At 39.7% G+C, this 12,130-nt stretch overlaps 1 protein-coding gene across 1 annotated transcript; it reads right to left on the reverse strand.

Moving 5' to 3' along the window:
- Positions 1-220: 220 nt before the first annotated feature.
- On the reverse strand, positions 221-11,844 carry LRP2BP (LRP2 binding protein). Its single transcript, XM_086747670.1, is given in 11 exon segments — positions 221-344; positions 1,511-1,663; positions 2,880-2,944; positions 4,646-4,766; positions 4,821-4,908; positions 5,372-5,487; positions 5,573-5,671; positions 5,673-5,719; positions 7,296-7,409; positions 8,601-8,653; positions 11,505-11,844. Coding segments are annotated over 11 exon segments (1,320 nt in total).
- Positions 11,845-12,130: the final 286 nt, after the last annotated feature.

Raw genomic sequence — 12,130 nt, forward strand, 5'->3', positions numbered from 1 at the left:
GGTCTTTAAGTTTTGCTGACATTATCTGAGATAATCAACTTGTTAAAATATAAGAGAATTAATAAATTCAGCTTTAAATCACTATTTCTGATGCTATGTAAGAAAAATTCAACATTTAAAATGAACATACTTGACTATAGTGTTAGACTTCGATTTATTTTTTTTATTCTGTTTGATGGTATGGCATGTGCTGGCACTACAGTCAGAAACATAAATTTGCTTACAGATTGGATCGGTTTAATTTGCTTCCATCACCTATTTCAGTACCTTCTGGGATGCCCATCTTCTCTTCCTTGTCTCTTTCAAAGCTGGCTGGGTCTAAGTATGGTTGGCCAAAACCGCAACTGAGCAGTTAATTAAAAAGGAAACATGATTTTGATTTTAAGTGGATATAATTGTACAGTTAACGTAAGAATTACTTTCCAGGTACAAAAGAAACTGAACATACCCACAACTCTTGTTTTTTACTTGTTGTAAAGCTACTGCTTCGGGTAGTTTATTCCCTTGTTTATTTTCTGCCCCTTCTCTTTTGTGGTCGATACAGAGATGCATGGCACCAGTCAATAGAAGTAATCTCTTCACACTTAGAAGCTAGTGACATTCCTGCATCAATCTCAGATGTACAGCAGGAGAACAAAATGTTTAAAATGTGTGTATTCAGATGATCACCTGCTCTGCTAGGCCTCTTGTATCAGTGGCTTCCCTGAGTAAGGAGCCACAAAAATTGTTATTTGATAATTTATCATTTACATAACTCTTGGATTGCACCAAGCTGGACATCAACATATTCTACTTGCAGAAACAAGTAGTCTCTACATGCACGGAGATCACAGAATCTCTCTGAAGCACGGATCCAGTCTGGCTCCACTCCCTTTGGTTGGCATAATCCTCTTGTCTTGACTGTACCTTCAGGCGTCACTGATACTATTTAGCAGATTCATCTTTTGGAAGCCATTATTGACCTTTTTCCTTGAGCAACAAATTTACTTCAAGTTTAGAACTTTCAAAAAAATATGACCTATTTTTCTCCCTGTGTATCAGTAACAGTAGATCCTCAGCTATCACTAAAAATGTAAACATAAAAGTAAGCAGTTATGACTGATTTAAGTATCGTTAATGAAGGCTGTAAGTACTGGAGAATTAAAAGTAGAGGAAAATTAGGATTTTTCAGTTTGAGAGAATGACAGCGAATTGGTTGGGAATAGAATTATTCAAATTGTTTAGCTAATTTATCTTGCAAGTGGTGATTATCATAGATTTGTTAGTTTGTTTGGCAGAATGTGTTGTTTGCTTAAGCAAGTGGGCAGAGAGTATCCTTTCCTTTCAAGACTATTTTTAGTAGTTTTCAATATACTTTTGTCACTCTTCATTTTCTTGCACAGATAATTTTTTCTTTTTAACATAAATAATGTTGGAGTCTTTAACCAAACAACAAGTTTAAAGACTCAAGTCCAAGGTATCACTCAGTTTTATGAGGTATAAATTAGTCTGTAAGACTTTCCCAGCTTACCTTAGAATAGTATTTTTTAGCAGCAGCGTGATCGTGCTGTGCACCTGGGCTGAGCTGGAGGCACCAGCAGCCATAGCAACCCCTTTGGCTACATATGTAGGAAGACAATCGGTTATCTCCGCTAGCTTATCAATGTAATCGTTTTCTGTAATCCTGTTGTGGCATTTACAGCATTAGGTTAGAGGATGCTACTTCAAGCCGTAATTTAAGTTGACCATATATGACTTGCCAATGCCTCTTTTCCATTTTCATAATGATGATTATCCCAAAGAAGCTGAAATTTACATGTATTCAGCAGCCTGATGAGGCTTCTTCTATTTGCATTTTATTTGAAGTTAGTTTTATTGAATATTGTGATATTAAATAGCAAACAAATGCATATTTTGCAGTCACTTTCATTATAGTTATACTAGTTATAAAAGGCAACATATTTTATGGTAACTGTTCCTGCTAAAATATTTAATGGAAATTCATACATATTGTAGAAGAAAGGCAAAGCTCAAATTTCATCTAATTGAGCAACCTCATCAAGTGGAGGATGTCCCTCCCCACAGCAGGGGATTGGAACTAGATGATCTTTAAAGGGCCGTCCAGCTCAACTCATTCCATGATTCTAAAATTCCAAGTTCTTACTAGGATATTGGCAGATCATACTCCTCTGAATATCATGGACATACTTCAGAGCCTCCTGTTGTAAGACCTACTTACGACTGTTTCAGCTCAATTATTTTCTTTCCTCTGCATGCATCTATCTGCTTGCTGTCACCTTATTTTCAGCATGTTTTTACTAAGAACATTGGTAAGAATCAGAGGGACAAAGTAAACATTGTTTCAATTATCAGGTTATAGTTACCCAGCATGGTTACTATAATATTAAGTACAACATTATTTTGTAACTGTTGTCTTAAAACAGAAATCCCCAAGACCCACGTCCTTTCCAGATACCAAATAGTAATTACATGCTTCTTCACACATCATTTCAGTTTTTTGTTGTGTTGAATAGTGTCAGACTTGACAGAAAAAAAGTGCAAGTCATTTCAGTTTATAACTGCTCCCTATAAATCAGTGTTTATGAAAGATTGTTCTGAAGTAACCCTCTGCAAGTCAGTAGTGCCTGCTAAATCACTTGCATGTGTTGAGAGCAATGTTCTTCCACCCAGTTTGGTCCCAGTAAAAATACAGTAACATCAGGAAAAAAAATCCTAAAGACTTATGAACAAGAACACTCAAATATCGTAACAGTAATCTATTACCTCTTTTATCTTTCCTGATATATAGCATTTTTGCCTTCCTTTCCAAAAGATACACAACAGGATGCCGATGCAAATAACCATACCCAGTCAAATTAAATACCAAGTCAAATCAATACCAAGTCAAAAATTCTTGCTCAGCTGACTTCAGGAACACACCGTAGCAATGGGTAAGTAGAATTGTCTGGGATAACAAAATTGTTATTTGAAGTGAAGTATTGGTAGCTAATCTAGACTCCAAATATTAGGCCAGGTTATACGGTATATAATCACATAATGATTGTATGTTTGTATACGATGTAACAAACTGCGTAGGTGGTATGCACATAGAAAGCCAGACAAACTTCAGCAGCAAAGGTACTGATACTTGACACAACCAGCTGAACTGCTGTGAGATTTTCTGCCTCACAGCCAACTGCAATCACAATTAAGTGGAACTGTTTCAAGTATGGTGGCAGTATCTTTCAGTTCAGAAATCGTCATTTCTGGCTGCAGTATGGGATTTCATTGCTATTTTCTGCAATCACAGTTGCAACTGAAGTGCACCGTTTACTTGTCTGAACAGTTGACCATGCAGCATTGACTGGAGGCGATGCATTCCAAACAAGACGAGCTAGACCACACTGCATAGCTGTCAGTCTGCTCACAGTGCAAGAGAAAGAAAAGCAGCGGTTCGGGGAGAAAACGATCCTTTTCAGTAATGAGAATAGCAAGCAGCAGTCATTGCTGAAAGACTGAATTAGCAGAGCTGCTGCTACGCAGTGGCATGTACAGGGTGCAGCTTCTGTAAGATGATACGTGCTGGGCAGCAGCAGCTTGATAAACATGCCGCAAAAAGCACGAATGCGGTTCTGTGCAGCTTGTATAAGTAGTCTATCTGCATCTTACTTCCAGCAAATCAATAGTCTAGTTGACAGATTGAACTTTTAACGTAGACTGGCCAGCTCTGGAGGTTTGTCACAGAGCTGTGCTGTTTATCAGCTGTAGAAGTGGCACCAACATTGCTGTTCTCCTCCATGACGAGTTCAAGATAGAGAAACGTGATACAGACTGGCTGTGTTTAATATTACAGCCTATACCAGAAGTTGCTATTTCTGCAATGCACAAACCACTCCAGAGTCTGTAGGCAGAGGCAGCGCGTCCCACAGTGGCTGCCTGCCGAAAGGCCGGTCAGTGCTGCCTGGCTGTGGCTCCGACCAGAACCTCTATGCAAGCAGATAATCACCTGAAACCACTTGCATGCAGCTGTGTTTTGTGGTCCGGGCTTAAAAATGCCTATGCAGTATGCATCTCGATGAGCAGCAACTGGTGAAAGCTGAAGGGCGATAACTGGACTCTGTGTTGTGCAGCTACTTCTAGGTCCCAGGCCGTGCTGCTCAGAGTGCTTACTGCAAGATCCCACCCAGTATCAAAGCTTGTGTAAAGGACACAGGAACTGGACCAAAGCACGCTGAGCCACAGAGCAAGGAAACAATGGGGTGGAAGACAGTGGGTAGAAATGACATTAAGATGAGGCATGTGGAGAGCCAAAGAATGCTTGTGGGGGTTTAAAAGGGAATGGTGAATGCAGGAGCAGATTGTGGACTGAGGAGACAGAAAGGCAAGTTGAGTGTGGGCTTCTAGTTGAGATTCTAGTTCAAGGCAGTTTTGCTTCACAGGATTAGAAAGAAAAGTTCAACTATACAGAATAATTAAGAACCTTCTAGTATTAATTTTGTCTGTAGTTTGCTGGTCCCTCTTTAAAAATTAGGTTCTGTAATTCATTATCTCAAAACATCTCTTGAGTTTGAGAGACAAGAGCATGACTTTAATAATTTTAATCTCAGTTCCATGGTCTTATATGAAGAACTGCAATAATAAAATAAAATTATCTTTTGGGTCCTGCAGCAGCTGTTGAATAAAATTTTCTATTGTAATAATATTCCAGAAGATGGCCTTGAGCATAGACGTTTCCCCGTTCTGTTGCTTCTCTCAAACGCTCCAAAGCAGCCTTAGTGTTTGACCTTGTCAAACTGTCTCTATGGACCTTGTCCACTGTCTCTATGGACCACTGTCGCTATGGACCTTGTCCATAGAGATACATGGCACCGAGTGCACCATGTGTGTCCAGATTTCCATTGCCACATGCTTCTGAGTGCCAGAAAAAGGCTTAAACAAGAGGCACAGAGTTGGAGTGTATATTCACTTTAGCCCTTTTTCTTGCATACTGTTTCCATAAAAGCTTTTACATTAACCAGCCTGTAAGAAGTACTGATATATAAAAGAAAGAAGAATCCTTGTAGGGCTTTTAAACCTGCTTCGTTTACTGTCAGAGCTGTCACAGTGACACCTGCTTGATTTCTGAAGGGTACTAAGGTTCACAAAACTTTCAATCTATTCCATCCTTCTCCCTGATGCTCCCAATTAAAAAAAAAAAAAAAAAAAAAAAAGTTATCTCGGCTAGCAATGTCAAGTGAGTCAAAAGGAGGGATTCTGGCCATCTCTTCATACAGGCTTAAATGGATGATAATGCCTAGCAGTACTTAAAATACAGTTTTCAGAGTCAAATATATCACTGTACTCTTTCTGTGAAATTAAAAATTAATGGGGATTTGTGAAACTCAAAAGGTACAAGTGGGCTTTACCTTCAGGTCTTTTAGAACTGACACAGAATAAAGCATTCCTAAAGTACTCTGGGCCTTCACACTTGCTTTTGGGTTTCCACAGTCTGCAGCAATAAGCCACAACCTAAGAAAAGGAGGACAAAGAAAGTTTCAGTAACACAGCATCTTAGCATCATCTGCTCATCAGGAAAATTGCTGACTGCTGTTACCTTTCAGCCTCTTCATTTGACTGCTTGACACCACATCATCCTTCACAATACACACTGACAATGTTGTATGCAGCTGCAAAGTTCAAGTGTCTTGCTTTTTGGGGAATCAGCTTTGGGTATTTTCTTCATGTATTCCACTCTCTTTTCCTAAATTTGAGATATTTAAATTAATACATTCAGACTACAAAAAAAGATGAAATAAAGAACCTGAGAATCCACTAACTTCTGCCAAAGAGGTAATTTTTCCACTTTGCAGACAGACTAAGGCACACTGGTAGGTCAGTCTGGAGAACACTGTCATGCCAAAAAACTAATCTTTGGTTACTAGGTAGCCCCTAGATTTTTTTAATCCAGAATATTTTTCATGCGGAACATCTGCTTGTAAATGGTCATCTGATATTAGATTACTCTTCATTGATAAAAATTTTCTCAAAAATGTTCTTGTGCTTACATAAATGAATGTCACATCCCAACTTGCTACATTTACAATTTTAGACTTATGTAAACTTTTTCATACTGTATAATGTGTCTGAAATAATAAAACAGCCTTGATAGAAGGCAAAGTGATACAATAGCATGCTCTGAAGTCCCGCCATTAAAAATGCCGTAGTTTCATATTGGACAAAAAATGATAACGTTAAATAAGCAAATGGGAAGCATTGCCTATGAGCAGCTGTATGGTGTATTATCCAAGGAGCTCGTAAGTATTTGGGAAACTAGATTTACACTGTTAGGATTTAGCATCAACACCCTGTTTAAATTAACTAGAAACAGTCCTTTATAAAAGGTTCCTCTCTTATTCACCTCTTCTATTTGTAATACACACACACAAAAAGAAAGAAACAAACTTTACTAAAATGTTTATTTACAAGTAAACTAATGCAGTAATTATACAGGCATGCAGCATAAAGAACAAATGAACCACCTCTAAAGACCAGCAGAATACTTTCTCCTCTGCTGACAATCCTCTAAGCACCAGACAAGAATCCGATTTGTTAATACACTGCTTGGTTCATTTTCTTGCCTTTCTGTCTTGTTATCTACCCTTTCTTTTATCCTCTTTGTGTTCTTCCCTTGGACCACTCTTTAAGATCATGTTCTCCAATAAATTAACTCTTCTTATTGTTGCAATTCATTCCTTTGTCTTCCTTTTTTTTTTTTTTGTAATGTAATTATTCAATTTGAATTCTTGAAATTCTTGCAAATGTAAATCTTCATTTGTCTAAGTTAAAAATATTATTGCCAACTACTGGCAGAAGCACAATCTTCTTTAACATCTGTGTTAAGAGAATAGAAAGTACCTTAAAAAACATATTTTTGCAACAGATGTTTTACACTTTGAAATATAGTTGTTTGTTTTCCATTTTATACATTTTATTTCTGTTTAGATACACTACTTATTAAAAAGTAACAAATTAATAGCAATTTAAAAATAGCTTCCATGCAAAGTACAAACAAACCCTTAGAGGTTACATTTTAAAATACACATTATCGTAAGTGTTTTTCAGATAAACCTGTTTTATTATAGCTATTTTTGAGGACTTCTTCAGCCCAGAGCCCTCTCTCTTTAACGATCTTTTGTAAATATCTGTCCTTTATGAAACTAATTCTAAATCAAAGACCTGTTTATTTTAAACTAGATAATCAAGCTTGTGGAGAAACTGTTAGTAATTATCAGCTAATATTAAAAGAAAAGTAAAAAGTTTACAGCTGGATTACTCACAAAGTCTTCTTTAGTGCCTTGTCCATCATAATGCATTACACCAAGCTGATAAATTGCTTGAAAATCTGCATCCTTGATTTTGTCAAATTGTATCAATGCTTCTTCATACAATCTCTGGGAAAGACAGAATAAACAAAGTACACAGAACGAAGAGTGTGTATGGTTGCTGAACTCTCCAGTATATACTCTTACGTTTTTTCAACCTGGAATATTTCCCTCATGAACAAAGAACAAAAACTTGCAACCATAGAAGCGGCAGAACACAGAAACAGAGTAAGTCAACAACCACAAGAAAGCTGGATGGGATGGAAGCACTTAGAACTTTCAAACAACTTTTCATTGTTTTTATGTTTATTAAAAATCACTAAACATCTGAAATTGCAGTACAATGAGAACATGCATTTTTAGGCAATATGTTTGGCCAAAAATCTGGAAGTTAATACCTGCTCAAAGAATAAATTTAAGAGATGGACAGCAATGTAGAACATGGATACTGAAGCCAACTCATTAAGAAACAGACAGGTTTTCTGTTCCGTTAGTTTAGTCTTGACCATGCCGAATTCATGCAATTCATTAACAAAAACATTAAGGACGGGGCCCAGAAGGCAGAAACCCTGACTGAGTGAATGAATTCTGTTCCTGCTGCAAACCCTGAGACTGATTTACACCGTGCCACTAGCTGCACCGTAAACAGTACTGAGTCCATGCACTTCACATTTGAAAATACACGAATCGGTACTTGTACTACGTTCTTTTCCATCTTCCTGAACTCAGTTATTCTAATTTTCACAAGAAATTAAGATTTGAGTTCACCTGCCAGCCAGTCTTGTGCTGTTCCCTGAGCATTTACTTTCAAATACAATTTGCAATCAATTTTAGCTGATGTGGGTAGGGACAGAAATGTCAAAGATAACATGTTTCAACAAGTTTCATCAAAACTGGCAGCCAGGTAGGCAACAAAGGTCGAAAGCTGTGTCTTGGGTCAGGGACCAGTACCATGTAACTGAAAATGCAGTGTGTTGTGTTTGGCCAATCAGCTGGCCAAAAAACAACTCAGCTTGGAAGTTAGCTGTAGGGATGGGCTGCTGCTGGCTGATCTGAGGAGAACTGGCAGGGAACTAGAAGATACCACTAGATTCTGTGGGTCAGTGTAGGAAAAACAGTTAAGAAGAACACCTGGTGATTTTCATGGGAAAAAGCAGGCATAAGCATCTCTTGTAGTTTTTTTTAAGGTGTCTCTTTTTCCACTGAAATAGTATTGAAAATTATCAGTTTTATCATATTTACTTAAAAGAAAGAAACCACAGTCTCTTTGTAGTACAGTTGTCCGTTCAGAAAACGTGCCAGAGGATCTCCACCTGCTGTTCACTTTGCCAACAACTCCTCTGCTTTTGCAAATAAAGCAGCACGGCTGCAGTTCTCTGCTTAAAAATAGACATACATTTGGGGTTTTTCCCAAAACAGATAGAACAGCACACTAGAAATCTGAGGCTGATGGTGTCCCCTTTTTATTACATTTTTTTAAAAGATCAAGATGAAAGAGAGGGCTATTTGATAAAAAGGAAAAGTTCAGTGAAGACAACCAAGCCCTTGTGAATGGTAACTCGCCATGGAAGAGCTTAGAAGCCAACCTGAACAAAAGAGGGGTCTTCACACAGTGAAAGCCAGCTGGGAAGCAGCTAGGAGACCCTCGTGGCCCAGCAGTAGTTGGCAGTTGGTGGCTATCAGTTGTCCCGCTTGCTGTCCCAGAGCCACCCTGCAGCCCAGCCCTCGACTGTGGTGGCATCAAGCACTGCTCCATAGCCAGGCCTTGGTGTCCCATGGCCTTCGACAAAGCAGAAAAAGGGAGATGGGGAAAGTCATCTTGGCATTTTTCCTTTGGGTTTTGGTCCATTTTTCAGGGGAAAGGAGAGCGACAGTGCCATGTAGGTCAGGGGGCTGTGGAAATAACATTTCTAGCTGTGAAACAATGTGCAAACACATTATAGGACAGGACAGGCAGCAGTTTGGGCATCCATCAGATTTTTTCAATTACCTGCCGGTCCTGTTGCGAATTAAAGGCAGAAGCCCAAAATGCGCTGCAGAAAGTGATTCTAGGCAAAAATAACAGAAACTCTGAAGGCAATTCAGTTAAAAGGGCGCTAGGCCATGAAACTTCAGCCTAGCAAATGGGACTTCATCTGCTTCCAGTGATGAGAAACTGTTCATTGTAATGAGGTTTGTTTTCCCTGTATAGATACGACAAATCTTAGAAGGATAATTGAAGGAAAATGCTGTTTGAAGCTGGTTTCTCCTGAAATGTAAAGGATTGTTTCCACTACTGTTGATACCTTCTGGCTATCTCTCTTACAAACAGGGATATAATACCAAAACACTGTGAGAGTGCTTTTAAAATAATCTTTAGCTGCATTCACAGTTTTTTTTTTTTCTTTTTTTTTCCTGATCATTATCATCCTTCCATTTTGGGCAGTGCAATCTGTTTCTGTAGCAACAGCGACAGAGGCAACAGTCAAAACAGGAGAGCAATGCTTGCAGATTTGTGTGGTTAAACCTGTGGGCTCTGCAGGATGTTTTCCAACAGTCCCAACTGACTTTAAGGGCCATAAAACTCCTAAAACTCCTCCTGATTCATTTACTGGAGATGATGCAGCTAAGAAGTCTACAGGAAAATAAACTTTTTTTTTTTAAAGCATCGGTGAGTTACTTGATTTAACAGGCAGAGTGAAGAACAGCCTGTGGAACCAACAATACCCTTCAGCAAAGGCAATGAACGCTGGGGCTGCGTTGCTGCTTTTGATGCTGAAGGGTGTGAGATTCAGCAACACCCCGTGCTCTGTCTGGCTGCTTGCACACATTTATTAGGACCAGTTTTTCCAATTTCATTGTGTGGATATCTGCGCAAGATGTATGGTCTGAGACAGGAAGCGCACAGGAATTTTTAGCGAGCTGTGTTTGTATCCCTAAGTGGCACTGGGGCTAGGCCACACAAAACGCATCAGAATTGTTGCATCTGTGTTTATAACCAATACAAGTATCAGTTATTCAGAGGCAGAAGAGTTTTGCAGGCAATAGTGAGGTGAGCAAAACGTAACATGAAGCTCAAGAACTAATAAATAACAGCAAGAATTTGAAGAGAGTTGCAGCTGGCAGGATGTGAGAGCTTGTGCAGGTGGTTAGGCTGGAAAGATGGGATTCTTCGGGTGCAGCTTGGAACCTACGAATTGCTGAGGTAATACAGGTGAGGGAAGGTCTTTAAAAAAAAACACCTTTTGGGTGACCCAAGAGTATTTAGTCTTAAGCTACTTCTGGATAAGTGTGTTTTCGGAAGAGCCTTTGTAGTTGCATAAACAATGACTGTAGATTTCTGGCACCTGTGTATTTCGTCTCTAACAATGCACAGTTAGAAGTGTAGGGATTTTATTTGTTTCTTAACTAATTTGCTTGGCTAGCAGTTTAGGAAAAAAACATCTGGTAATTACACAGGTGTATTTCTTTCCATACGAAAGGAGAAGTGAAAACTGCCACTTACCGAAATAATCTTGCTGAATAGATATGTTGCCTGTTTGCCTGGATTTCTGCACCTTTGAAAATTATCCTGTATATTTTCATATTCCTCTACTGCAGTAATTTATTTTGTTTTCCCAAAGGAGAAGCAGGAGGTAATTGTCAAAATGTCTGTGTATTTACTTCAGAACTATACATACCCTAAAGGAACACTGTCAGGCTTCTTTTCCCTTAACTCTGTTTATCAAAACCAATATTTTTTTTAAAACATATGACTTTTTATTTCTTTTTTTTTTTTTTAATGATGGCAGTGATTATGAGTAACTTCCGTAACAAACATGTAGGGATCTGACACAGAAGGAAATACTGTAGTGGCAAGGAAACAGATTTATGTACCTCGGACACTGGGTTAAGATGCTCTTCAGGCTTTCTTTAAACTGTGAAGCATGATTAGTGGTAACTGAATCCCCTGTAAAATTGGATTTCGTAGCATGGAAAGGACAGGCAGTTGCTTTTAAACACAATCTGAGCAAAGATTGTGTCCATGGAAAACAAAGTTACGCAGTGGTTTTTGAGAACTTGGAGCAGTCAGTGATGGGGAATGTGGTTTCCCTGTGCGTAGGTGTTCACCTCTTCCAGCACTGCCCTTCCCGGCAAGCACAGACACCACATCCTAAAGCTCTGCAGGGGGAAAGCAGGTTTCACCATGAAACGTCACTGTCACCATGTTCAGAATAGATTCACAGCAATTCTTCTTGATGGTAGCTGTCTTTGGGTATGCCTGTGGCTGGTGCTGGTTTCCAACACAGACCCGTCTATAGACGGACAGCGTGTTTGTGACCTTGGCCTGGATGGTCTGACCCTTTCTGTGAGATTTAGTGCTCGGTGTAGTGAAAATGAAAAGATAGACTGTTTTCGCAAATGTGTTTTGAACAAAGATGTAACAGGCACCTATCCCGACCTCAAGCTCACCACCATGGCCAGTCCCACTCGTACTGGTGATGTGCTTGCTGAACGGAGCCTTGGGTTTCCCAGGTGGCTGCATTCGTCAGGCCTGGGCCTCTCCTTCAGCCTAGCGGCACAGCTCGGGCAGGAGGACAGCAGGGGTGCATTTATGCTGACTGAAGCTTATTTTTGAGGAACAATCTCCTGGATCCAGGTCTGCCTCGATGGAGTCCTTCTGAACCAGCTTTGGCCTACAGCGGCAGAACCGCCCGGGCAGCGGCGCTTAGGGAGCCAAGCAAACACGCACCCAGCGGGGCTGCCGCCCGGCCCGCCCCCGCCCGTCCCTCGCTGCCAACGGCCGCCGCACTTCCCAGCCGCCTCCGCCC

The sequence above is a fragment of the Chlamydotis macqueenii genome, chromosome 4 (assembly GCF_036417535.1).
Source record: "Chlamydotis macqueenii isolate bChlMac1 chromosome 4, bChlMac1.mat, whole genome shotgun sequence".
NCBI classification, from domain to species: Eukaryota; Metazoa; Chordata; class Aves; order Otidiformes; family Otididae; genus Chlamydotis; species Chlamydotis macqueenii.